Source organism: Pleurodeles waltl, chromosome 12 (assembly GCF_031143425.1).
Source record: "Pleurodeles waltl isolate 20211129_DDA chromosome 12, aPleWal1.hap1.20221129, whole genome shotgun sequence".
NCBI lineage: Eukaryota > Metazoa > Chordata > Amphibia > Caudata > Salamandridae > Pleurodeles > Pleurodeles waltl.
Genome location: NC_090451.1, coordinates 218,435,575 through 218,448,306, shown reverse-complemented (window position 1 = coordinate 218,448,306; position 12,732 = coordinate 218,435,575). Strand labels below are relative to the sequence as shown.

The 12,732-nt window shown below is 46.6% G+C and overlaps 1 protein-coding gene across 1 annotated transcript in view; it reads right to left on the bottom strand.

Annotated features, from left to right (window-relative positions):
- LOC138266996 (B-cadherin-like) overlaps positions 1 to 11,144 on the bottom strand; it is a 125,017-nt gene extending 113,873 nt beyond the window's left edge. Inside the window, 2 exon segments of the mRNA XM_069215833.1 lie at positions 1,587 to 1,701; positions 10,959 to 11,144. Of these exon segments, the coding sequence (XP_069071934.1) occupies positions 1,587 to 1,701; positions 10,959 to 11,009 (166 nt within the window). The 5' untranslated portion in view covers positions 11,010 to 11,144.
- Between the last annotated feature and the right edge of the window lie 1,588 nt (positions 11,145 to 12,732).

The window sequence follows — 12,732 nt, the reverse complement described above, 5'->3', positions numbered from 1 at the left end:
GCCCACATTCCCTCGCTCTGAACCCTAGGCTTCTACCTCCGTCTGCCCTTTAACCGCTGCTGCTCTGTTAATCACTGCCTGCTGGACAGTCACGTTGGGCGAGTTACCCACAATGCACTTGTCCTTTGGAAGATGTTACACCACCCTTCGGGGGAAGGCCACGACGATCCTCTTCCTCCCTCTGCAGGTCTCTCTTCAAGATGTTCAAATGCACATCTATCGGTCACACTAATGAAAACCTGCCATTCACACATCTGAAGTGCATCAACCTACCCTAGATCTCACTTCATATTTCAGTTGACACATTACACATAATTTAAGATTCAGACAATACATTAAAATTCAAACAATACATTACACGAACTCACTGGCTAGGGTAGCATATTATACATAAGGACAAATTAAAATATTTTAATTATTGGGACTTTAAATGCCCCCTTTTTTAATTTTAGGCCAATCTTAGCTGCATGAGTATAGTCACCAGCTGTAATTCTAACTTGCAAGCACCGTAGACAACCCGCTGAGCTAGGCTAGAGGTCTGGACAATTAACACTGCCTATTGACAAACGAAGAGATCTAGTCATGTCTGCTGACCACTGCACAAGCGGTTTATAGGGCATGTCCCAGTGATCTTTAACACGTGGAACCCTCGTCTTCCTCAAGGGAGTCCTCAAGAGTGTGAGACGACCAGTACAAGGAAGATGGAACGCGAAGGTGAAGGCCAGACAGCCTAGTGGCAATCTTCAGTTGTCCGAGTCCCATTGCTCCTCCACATGGGAGCAAGACACACAAGAAGAGAGGGCAGTGGGATCTTATACACAAAGTCTTTCTCAACATCCCCACTGTTTCAAGGTTTGAGATGAAAACTACCCTGGTTAGGTGTTTTCCTGACCACACCAAAATATTTAAGAGAAAGAGCTAACAGAAGCACATGAGTTACACCAGACTGCCTACTTCACACAGATACCATTCAAAGACATGCCTGTGATCAGAATGTATACAAGTAGTGCAAACTCAACGGCAAGTGTCTCTCCACAGACCACCATCTTCTGGGAAATGTGGGCTATCAACTCAAAATGCAATTCACTTATTCTCCTGTGCCTAAAATGCGAAATGTACTGTGTGTGCAGATAGAAGTGTAATCCTTACCTAATGCACATGATCTGGTAGACTGCCTCAGCCTCTCGTGAAACGTACAACGCTCACTAGCATCACTGCTAGGTTCATGCCAAATAAAATATAAAAAATATGAACATATTCCGATCTTCCTGGATGCTCTGCATTTCAATTTGAAGTTAGGGTAGTTCAGACATGCCACCTCAAGACAGGAGATGGTAAGCATGCCACCTTGCCACACTCCAGCTACGAATATTGGCCTGCCAATCTATATTCCTTCAGAAAGCAATGAACTCTTGATGACTCCTTACTAATGCAAGGAAACAAAAGCATCTCCAATATAATAAAAAAAAAAAAAAAAAAAAAAATCATAATATAGACGCAAACTCAAAAATAAAAACTCCACAGTACAACACCCAGGCTTCTAGTGATGAAAGACCTACTAGGCATAATAAAGATACATAGGTTACCTTTTCCCAACTTTCTTCCAGGCTCTAGGTCCCGTCTGTTTACAGAGAAGATATAAGCCTCCGAACCGAAGCCAGGCTGGCAAAGTTCAGCTTCCCCACACCAGCTTCTTGACACCTAAAACAAGGGGGGAAAAACACAGTTAATCTTCTTCAGCTAAGATACAATAGTCCAACCAAGAGAAAAGAGGACTGGTCACCTCAGTTCACCATGAATTTACTACACACACACACACTCCAGTTCATGCAAAGCAACATCATTTACTTAATACTCTTCCTCACACACAAGACCTCCAACTTTGAGACACCCACTTCCTTCCAAATGCTGCATTCAGCTAAAATACATCACTGCAACTCACACACAAATAAGCAATCAAGTCACAAATACAAAGAAAATCGTTATCTACATAAAACCTAGTTATAAGTCCATAAACCACATAAAATATTCATTCTAATCTTGCCACATCCCATTGTAAGCCAGCATACACAACAACCTCCAATGAATAATATCCCCTTCTAAAATATAAATATACACCAGGCTACAAGGTACATAATCACCCTAACGAGAAAAACAACAAAACACGAAGATGAATGGAAAGCATGAGTTCACCTCAGCCACAAGTAACTACTCAAGGTGGAATCCCAGTCCATCTTTTTCCTTTGCCCTCCATGCAACCACAGTTTCAACCCAGCTTTATGACCCCACTCCAGTGGAAACAGTCCAGTCAGGCCTGCCATGCCAGGCCCTCCCCGAGCTAGAGCACAAGCAACCGAACCCTGGTTTCGGCCTAGCTGGGCTTCTCCAGGTTGGTGCAGCTTCGTTCTAGTGGCACAGTGGGCATGGGACTCACCTGAACACATGTGTGACCACTTAAGGTGTTGCTCCAAAGAATACAAAAAAAGTGTTGGATGTAATGCTTGAATAAATCTTAACCAATGGCAATTACAGGGGCTGCACTGTTCATCAATAAACAAAAAACCCACCCAATCCGACCATGGCCCTATTGGAGGTCCCCACCAGCAGAGGTATCATGCTGAAGTTGTTACACCATGAACAGTGAGAAACAGCAGCAGTTCTACACCTTGGTCTAGATCATACATTGGAAAGCAGCTGCAGCATTAGTGATTTCATACAACGTGGCTGGACAGTAAATCCTATAATGGAACAAATCGTCTGGGGTTATTCTAATGGGTCTATTCTGGTTAGGGCCCGGACGAGGTGCAACAGCAAATAGAACATTTTGTTCTTCCATCACAAACTAAAACCATTCCGCTGCTAACACAATTAGCCCGGCCAATCGATGCAAGCAGCAGAATGTTCTTGCAATGTTGCTGTGGATGGCGGAATGGAGTTAAGTCAGAAACTGCTCCCGGCAGGAAACTGATTGACGTTAAGACGAAGCCTCAAGCTCAATCAATCAATAAATGTGGAATCGAAAAAAGACAACACGAACGTCTGCATGGAGATGATCAAAACACCAATAAAGTGGAATGAGCACAAAAGGAAGGGTGCAGGCCCCATGTCTCCAGCTCAATGAAGGCCCATTCGCTGCCGGCCTGGTGGTACCATCAGAGAAGTCCACACGGGCATTTAAAGGAGGCCAAACATAGGTTTCAAAATGAGACTAAGTGTATATGGCTGCTACACAGCCCCCCCATCTCCACTATCACAGAACACACCTGAAAGTACAACTTCGAATCTTCCACAGGAAAAGGAATTGGTTTTAAAGCAAAACAAACCAAGGGGGCTAAAAAGACATGTGCAAACATGCAGAGAAGACTTTGAAAATTACAGTAGTGCATCTTTTAAGGGGAGGATACACAGTGGGGCCACATACAATAAGTATTTGCAGTGCAATGGGTCTCGGGTTTGCTAGAGCTAAACCCATTAGTGTTCTAAATTCCTAACTGGACTTTGCTTGCCATATAAATTAAAAATGAAAAGTAAAAAACAGTTGACATAAGTGAGCCGATTCAAAGCACCACAGCGGCCACAAGCGCGAAGGAGAAAAGAAAAAAGAAGTTTGCTAGCAGTCAAAACATATCAGCAATGGTGCCATTATCCATCTAACAGGGTAACAAAACTGCCCCAAGGAGGGACAGACAAAGCATTTACCAATGATAAAGGATTTTTAAAAGGCAAGCCCACGAACGAGTGTAGGTCATGGACGTGTAGTGGGCATGGTTAAAAGCCCACAGATGGATTACAACAGGCCAGAGCGCTTGTGCTCGACCTAAATAAGTATTATTTATATATATTAAAACCCTTTTTAAAAATCCAATAACATGTTTCTGCTTAAAACAAAGCACTGTTATCTGTATAATGCTCCTTTTGGGCAGAGCCTGGCAACCCGGCTGGGATCACTTGAGGCGCCCCCAGTTTGAAGACACCTCAAGGATTAAAACCGCAGAAGCAAGACTGCTCCTCACTGCACCAGCATGAACGCAGCACGTCTGTGCTCCAGTCACTTCACAGACTGGCATGTGACCCACCTTCAAGGTACTCTAGGGCCTGCAGAGCCATTCAAGTCAAGGGCTTATCCTTCACCAAAGTAAAACTCCAAAGATATTCTCAAAACAGAACCCTACACTAAAAAACAGCACTTGGGCCGTACCCACCCCAAACGCACAAAGGCTATGGCAGACCCTCATTCACTGCACAGATTAGTCATCCATCACACAGCATCTCAGGCCAGCCTCCCAGTCCTACCTAGGCCCTACTCACAACCACACCCTCCCAAACCTACCACAGTGATATAACGAGGAACCATTCCATCTCTCACCCGGGGTGTATAATTCCTACAACCCAACATTTTTTGGGGTCAAGGACAACAAATTCTCATGTTTATTATGTCCTTGGGACACGTAGGCCCAAACCCCATACAGCACAAAAACTTTGGCTGCCAGTTTACAGTAACACATTATGGATGACAAAATGGCACTGTCCGCAGTATAGCGTGTGTTTATAAACTAATGCTGTTCAAACTTGTATTTCTGGTTCATTAATGCACAGCTTTTATATTAGGGCGAGCGCTTATAAGGAAATGTTGTAAGCATAGACCGCACAACTGACAGTGTTTCCAGTATAAAAACGTGTACACACAGTTTAACAATATGAAGCTATGTATAATGCTCCCATTAGATGCACATTTTTACAAAAGCTTGTAAGCAAGATTGATGATTCGTTACTTTCAAAATACATTTTTCACAAAAAATGCAACTAGGAAAAAAAAAATTTTGTTAAACTACTCTGAAATTTTAGGTTCCATTTGTTTGAAGCTTAATTTAATCAAGTGCGTTGACCCACGCTAATACTTCCAAAAAATATTCATAGTGGAACGTCTACCTATCAGTTTCAACAAGATTATGGGAAACATGAACATAAACAATGGCAAAGCCAATAGGTCTGCCATTAGAGATGAACCTTTTGGTTTTGTCAATGCGTGTCTTGCTTTGATGTGATTTTTGGAAAATATTACTGTTTGGGGAGCTGCCTGGCTTGCACCCTAATAAACTTTGGTTAAAAAAAACAATGTTTTTCTGGTCTCAGAAAGCACATATTGCCACAATAGTCCCTGGCCTGGAATAAAAATACTTTGTGTGTGTGTTCCCAGCAAAGAACAGAATGCTGTCTCTCACAGTGAGAGAGGAAAATGTGTCTTGGTTAATGCTAGATATAATTAGGGTCCCAATTCTTAAAGAAAGTCACAAAAATTGACCATACTCTATATCCTTGGATTAGTACAGATTTAGGGCTTTCATGAACTCACAAGAATTTACAGAAGTAGGCTAGGAAAATCATAATGCTAAAAAATATGTTGTAGTGCATTTTAGCATGGGCAAATCTACATGGCAGGATTTGCTCATCCAAAGATTTGTTGAGTGTTTACAAGGTGTTTTCCCTCTAACCAACCCTAGAAGTAGTTTTACTTCTGCCCTTGTCAGGAGTACATTTCTGATCTCTCTCAGTTTGGGAAAAGGTTAGCAAAGAGCTGGTGAAACCCATAGAGCATGCAAGTCAGTGGGTTTACAGAGACTCACAAGGACATTCCAACCCCAGAACTATTCCTCATCACCACCTCCACCCCCAGTATATAGATCTGCAAAAAAATGACAAAAATAAGGAAATCACTAGTATTCAAACCCTACTATCGGAGTGCTGGCATAACCAGAGAGGCTATTGTAGGAGGCTGGACTGGCTTGTAGTGAGTACCAAGGGGTACTTACATCTTGCACCAGGCCCAGGTATCCCTTATTAGTGTATAGGGTGTCTAGCAGCTTAGGCTGATAGATAATGGTAGCTTAGCAGAGCAGCTTAGGCTGAACTAGGAGACGAGTGAAGCTCCTACAGTACTACTAGTGTCATATGCACAATATCATAAGAAAACACAATACACAGATATACTAAAAATAAAGGTACTTTATTTTTATGACAATATGCCAAAAGTATATCAGTGAGTACCCTCAGTATGAGGATAGCAAATATACACAGATATATGTACACAATACCAAAAATATGCAGTATAGTATTAGAAAACAGTGCAAACAATGTATAGTTACAATAGGATGCAATGGGGACACATAGGGATAGGGGCAACACAAACCATATACTCCAAAAGTGGAATGCGAACCACGAATGGACCCCAAACCTATGTGACCTTGTAGAGGGTCGCTGGGACTGTAAGAAAACAGTGAGGGTTAGGAAAATAGCCCACCCCAAGACCCTGAAAAGTGAGTGCAAAGTGCACTAAAGTTCCCCAAAGAGCACAGAAGTCGTGATAGGGGAATTCTGCAGGAAAGACAAATCAGCAATGCAACAAAGATGGATTTCCAAACGAGGGTACCTGTGGAACAAGGGGACCAAGTCCAAAAGTCACAAGCAAGTCGGAGATGGGCAGATGCCCAGGAAATGCCAGCTGTGGGTGCAAAGAAGCTGCTACTGGACAGTAGAAGCTGAAGATTCTTCGGGAACGACAAGGGCTAGAGACTTCCCCTTTGGAGGATGGGTGCCCCACGCCGTGGAGAGCCGTGCAGAAGTGTTTTCCTGAAGAAAGACCGCAAACAAGCCTTGCTAGCTGCAAGTTGTGCGGTTAGGGTTTTTGGATGCTGCTGTGGCCCAGGATGTTGCCAATTGCGTCAGGGGACAGAGGGGGCGCCCAGCAGGACGAGGAGCCCTCTCAGAAGCAGGCAGCACCCGCAGAAGTGCCGGAACAGGCACTACGAAGGAGGAGTGAAACGGTGCTCACCCGAAGTTGCTCAAAGGAGTCCCACGTCGCCGGAGGACAACTCAGGAGGTCGTGCAATGCAGGTTAGAGTGCCATGGACCCAGACTTGGCTGTGCACAAAGGATTTCCACCGGAAGTGCACAGAGGCCGGAGTAGCTGCAAAAGACGCGGTTCCCAGCAATGCAGTCTGGCGTGGGGAGGCAAGGACTTACCTCCACCAAACTTGGACTGAAGAGTCACTGGACTGTGGGAGTCATTGGACAGAGTTGCTGGATTCAAGGGACCTCGCTCGTCGTGCTGAGAGGAGACCCAGGGTACCGGTGATGCAGTTCTTTGGTGCCTGCGGTTGCAGGGGGAAGATTCCGTCGACCCACGGGAGATTTCTTCGGAGCTTCTAGTGCAGAGGGGAGGCAGACTACCCCCACAGCATGCACCACCAGGAAAACAGTCAAGAAGGCGGCAGGATCAGCGTTACAGAGTTGCAGTAGTCGTCTTTGCTACTTTGTTGCAGTTTTGCAGGCTTCCAGCACGGTCAGCAGTCGATTCTTTGGCAGAAGGTGAAGAGAGAGATGCAGAGGAACTCTGATGAGCTCTTGCATTCGTTATCTAAGGAAATCCCCAAAGCAGAGACCCTAAATAGCCAGAAAAGAGGGTTTGGCTACTTAGGAGAGAAGATAGGCTCCTTCAGGTGTTGCTAGCCTATCAGAAGGAGTCTCTGACGTCACCTGCTGGCCCTGGCCACTCAGAGCAGTCCAGTGTGCCAGCAACACCTCTGTTTCCAAGATGGCAGAGGTCTGGAGCACACTGGAGGAGCTCTGGGCACCTCCCAGGGGAGGTGGAGGTCAGGGGAGTGGTCACTCCCCTTTCCTTTGTCCAGTTTCGCGCCAGAGCAGGGCTGAGGGGTCCCTGAACCGGTGTAGACTGGCTTATGCAGAAATGGGCACCATGTGTGCCCATGAAAGCATTTACAGAGGCTGGGGGAGGCTACTCCTCCCCTAACACCATTTTCCAAAGGGAGAGGGTGTAACACCCTCTCTCTGAGGAAGTCCTTTGTTCTGCCTTCCTGGGCCAAGTCTGGCTGGACCCCAGGAGGGAAGACCCCTGTCTGAGGGGTTGGCAGCAGCTGCAGTGAAACCCCTGAAAAGGCAGTTTGGCAGTACCCAGGTCTGTGCTACAGACCCATGGGATTGTACCAACAATGCCAGGATGGCATAGAGGGGGCAATTCCATGATCTTAGACATGTTACATGGCCATATTCGGAGTTATCATTGTGAAGCTACACATAGGTATTGACCTATGTGTAGTGCACGCGTGTAATGGTGTCCCCGCACCCACAAAGTCTGGGGAATTTGCCCTGAACAATGTGGGGGCACCTTGGCTAGTGCCAGGGTGCCCACACACTAAGTAACTTAGCACCCAACCTTTACCAGGTAAAGGTTAGACATATAGGTGACTTATAAGTTACTTAAGTGCAGTGTAAAATGGCTGTGAAATAACGTGGATGTTATTTCACTCAGGCTGCAGTGGCAGGCCTGTGTAAGAATTGTTAGAGCTCCCTATGGGTGGCAAAAGAAATGCTGCAGCCCATAGGGATCTCCTGGAACCCCAATACCCTGGGTACCTCAGTACCATATACTAGGGAATTATAAGGGTGTTCCAGTATGCCAATGTAAATTGGTAAAATTGGTCACTAGCCTGTTAGTGACAATTTGTAAAGAGAGAGTATAACCACTGAGGTTCTGGTTAGCAGAGCCTCAGTGAGACAGTTAGGCATCACACAGGGAACACATACCTATAGGTCACAAACTTATGAGCACTGGGGTCCTGACTAGCAGGGTCCCAGTGACACATAACAAACATACTGAAAACATAGGGTTTTCACTATGAGCACTGGGCCCTGGCTAGCGGGATCCCAGTGAGAGTGAAAACACCCTGACATACACTCACAAACAGTCCAAAAGTGGGGGTAACAAGGCTAGAAAGAGGCTACTTTCTCACAGCTATTACCAGAGCTTTTATATAATAAGATTGCTGCAGGAAATGTGTTGCTGTCTACGTGGTACCAAAGGAATAAGTGTATATATCACATATACATATACACACACACACATAGGTCAAGTGGATTTATAAAGTAACCTGTCCTGTTGGGCAAGTAGATATTTGATTAAATCCCACACCCCGCCTCACCTCTCAGCTCTACTGCACACTGGAGCACAGGATGAAAGACCAGCTCTAGACTTCCAGCAAGACACCAAAAATCACCCATATAGGCCACACTGCACCTTAACATTCAGCAAAACACCCAATGGCATAGGATGAGATGATGCCCTTCTGCTAATGTGTCAGAGGCGTGAAAAGCTATTTGTATAAAAGTGCAAAACTAGAAGCTGCCACCATGGCACACCGCCACAAAGGAAGCCCAGAAAACTGAAAAAGACTGTAGGTAAAAAGGAACGACGGAGTAGCCCGAGGGAAAACTGCTGCTTTAATGTTCAGAAAAGACAAACAGGGCTCGAGGCAACTGGCACTAGAGTAGCACCGAATGGATTAGGAACAAAAGGAGGCTGAGCCAAGCAGGGTAAATCGATAGTTTGAGGCCCTTTCGGAGGTTGCAATTACCGCTCAGGAATGTGCCTGGGCCAGCATGAACAGAGGCAGGTAGAGCGCACCCGCACCCCTCCCCCGGCCTTCACACACCACCTCGCACTTCTGCTGCATAAAAAGCTGGAATAGGAGCAGAGCGCTGCAAGGCTGCCGGCCACACCCGGTTGACCCACTCAGTCTGGCACGAACAGGGTCGCGACCTACCTCGAGCGCAGCACCAAGACAAGATACGTGTTTAAAAATACGCAAAATAACTAGTCCGGTAGCGATAAAAAACTATATCAAATACGATAAAGCCATAAAACATGATCCCGGAATATAAAGTGGTCGCTTAATTAAAATCGTGCCTAGCGGCTATACATTCTCTGGTGCCACGCAGCACTAAGATGCCGACAAGCTTTTTCCTGCGAAGGTGAGGATTCAGTTTAGAAAGCACCGTCCTGCACCCCCAACCTCGCCGCCCTCACCCCCTGCAACAAACTGACAAACACCAGCCGCGTATAACAGGACCGTGTAGCGTAAGGACAGCAGAATATTTTAGCACTACACAGAACAATAAAGAGCCCAACTGAGATAAAAATATGCCATGGTCACAAACTTCCCGAGGCGCCTAGAGGCACGCCACTCCCAAACGCATGTAAAGACATTCAGCAGCGCAAATACCTCGAGTATCTTCCCCAAAGGCAAGCACCGCGCCTTATATTTAAAAGTAACTAAACGCATGCAACCACTATACAAACCGTAAGCGTCCCTGAAAAGGCAACAGAACATATCTTCGAAGCGCTACATTAGAACCACAAGGAAAACGCGATTGTGCCGAGTTTTCTTGTTTATTGTGTCACACGAACGACCTAATTCATCATCTATTGCACACTCTCCACATTTCAAGCAGAGAATAACTTGATATCTCAAATTTACTCGAAGATGTTAAAAGTTGAACGCTGATGTACACTGTGGAATGTTATTTAGCACCTACAGTGGACATCTAAGGAGGTGCAATGTTCACAAACTGCGCCCTGACTCGCTGAGAGGTCAATTTTTCCTTAGTTTTGTATGGGGCGGTCCACAGCCATAAACTTAGAACCTCCGAAAGTGCGCAAATCCTTATCAAAGTGCACACACGACAAAAAAAACAAAAAAACAGTTTTAATACGTGCAAGGTGAGGGTTGCCAAAAGCAAGGCGCCCGTGAGAAAAGCAGCCACCAGCCGCGGGTGCGAGAGAAGTCTGGTGCTCCAGGTCCAGGCGCGGGGGCACTATCAGATGGGGCAGTGCTTAATTTGTAAATAAAAAGGCGAGGAGTGTGCAGGGGTTGTGAGTGAGCCCACCGGGAGGAGTGTAGAAAGGTTGTGAATGAGGAGTGTCCGTGGGGAGTGTGCAGCGGCTGAAGGGACACCGCACTGGGAGGTACGGGAGAGGGGGGACAGCTAGCTTAGGTGGGGGTACTTCTGTAAGCGGGGTCCGGCCATGTGCATATTGGAAAGCTCGGAGTTGGACGGACGAGTGACAGGGCTGAGGGAGCTCCAGGCAGTCAGTCCTCGGTTACCTGCAGCAGGAGGCAGAGGAGGAGCCCACAGCCCCCGTGCAGCCCGGCCATGGAGGCTCCGTCCAGAAGCGTCAGTCCGGCGGATTCCTCAGTCTCTCGCGTCCAGGCGCTAGCGGCTCCCCGCGTCTTCTCCGCGCTAAGGCTCCTCCCTCACTGCTGGTGATGTCCGGTCCCCTGGCGGCTCGGGGGATCTCTGCTCCTCAAACACCGCTAAATCCAGGGACTCGAAATCCTCACTCTGCTCTCTCCTCGGCGGATAGCGCTCCTCTGAGCCCCTGCTCCTCAGCCTCTCCTGACCCCTCCCTGCCCCGCCCTGTGCTAGCCCCGCCCAGGGCCCAGGTGAGCCGCCCCCTCCCGCTCATCTCCAGGGCGAGGGCCGGTGCTGAGCCGGAAGTGCGGGTGCGCTGTGGGCAGCGGGGCACCTACGGCTACTAGAAGCCTCCTTCACCACCCCGTGACCGCCATCCTCACCCCTCCCAGCGCCCCCGCTGCTCCCCCACCCGGCAAACTCCTCCCGTGCCTGGGCTGGGCTTGGAAAACAAGCAGTGGCAAAGTGGAGTGTCAAGGATGAAGGGTAGGGTAGATGGAGTGAAGTGGTGTACAGTGCCACGGAGTTTAGTGGCCCAGAGTAGGACAGAGTGTCAGAGTGGAAAGTTTCTAGAGTGCGGTATTTGAGAGTGGAGCAGAGTGGCCTAGAGAGAAGTGGCATAGAGTATCGTAGAGTATAGTGGCATAGAGTGGAGCAGAGTAGTGTTAAATGTAGTAGAGTGGCATAAAGTGTAGTGGCATAGAGTGGCGCAGAGTAGAATAGAGTGTCAGAGTGGAAAGTTTCTAGAGTGGGGTATTTTAGAGTGGAGCAGAGTGGCCGAGAGTGAAGTGGCATAGAGTATCGTAGAATGTAGTGGCATAGAGTGGAGCAGAGTAGTGTTAAATGTAGTAGAGTGGCATAAAGTGTAGTGGCATAGAGTGGCGCAGAGTAGAATAGAGTGTCAGAGTGGAAAGTTTCTAGAGTGGGGTATTTTAGAGTGGAGCAGAGTGGCCGAGAGTGAAGTGGCATAGAGTATCGTAGAATGTAGTGGCATAGAGTGGAGCAGAGTAGTGTTAAGTGTAGTAGAGGGGCATACAGTGGAGTGGCATAGAGTGGCGCAGTGTTATGGAGTAGTGTAGAGTGCCGTGGAGTGGAATAGCCTAATACATACAGGGGGGAAGAGTGTAGTAGAGTGTCATGGAGTAGAGGGTGTGGTAGCGCAGTGCCACTACAGGAAACACATTTTCAACTGAAATGATCATTACATTTGCACAGACCTACAGTTTTACCAATAAAACTATGCAGCACAAAAAAAATATTGTGTGAAAATGATAACACCCAGTCTGCAAAATATGGGTCCAGAACTATGGCTTTTTCCATTAGTTATTATACAGCTGCTAAAAAGAGTTCCTTTGGGTAGTAATAAAGTCCCATTAGTACAGACAACTTCAAGCACTGATTGATGTTTTAAATCCTGACTTTGTGTTCCTCCGGACCATGCACTCTTCGCTTATAATGCCTAAGTAAGGATGATATGTGACTCCTACACCCTGTAACCCTTCTTGTCTCGTGTAACACATCCTGTCCATTGATTTACACACGTGTATGATTTATTGTTATACTATGTATGCATGTAATGTGAGCACTCTGACACCCTACACTGGGGCGAGTACCTCTATAAAATAATAAAATAAAATAAATAAATAAGTAAATGCTATTTAAATTATTTGTTAACTACCCATAAAG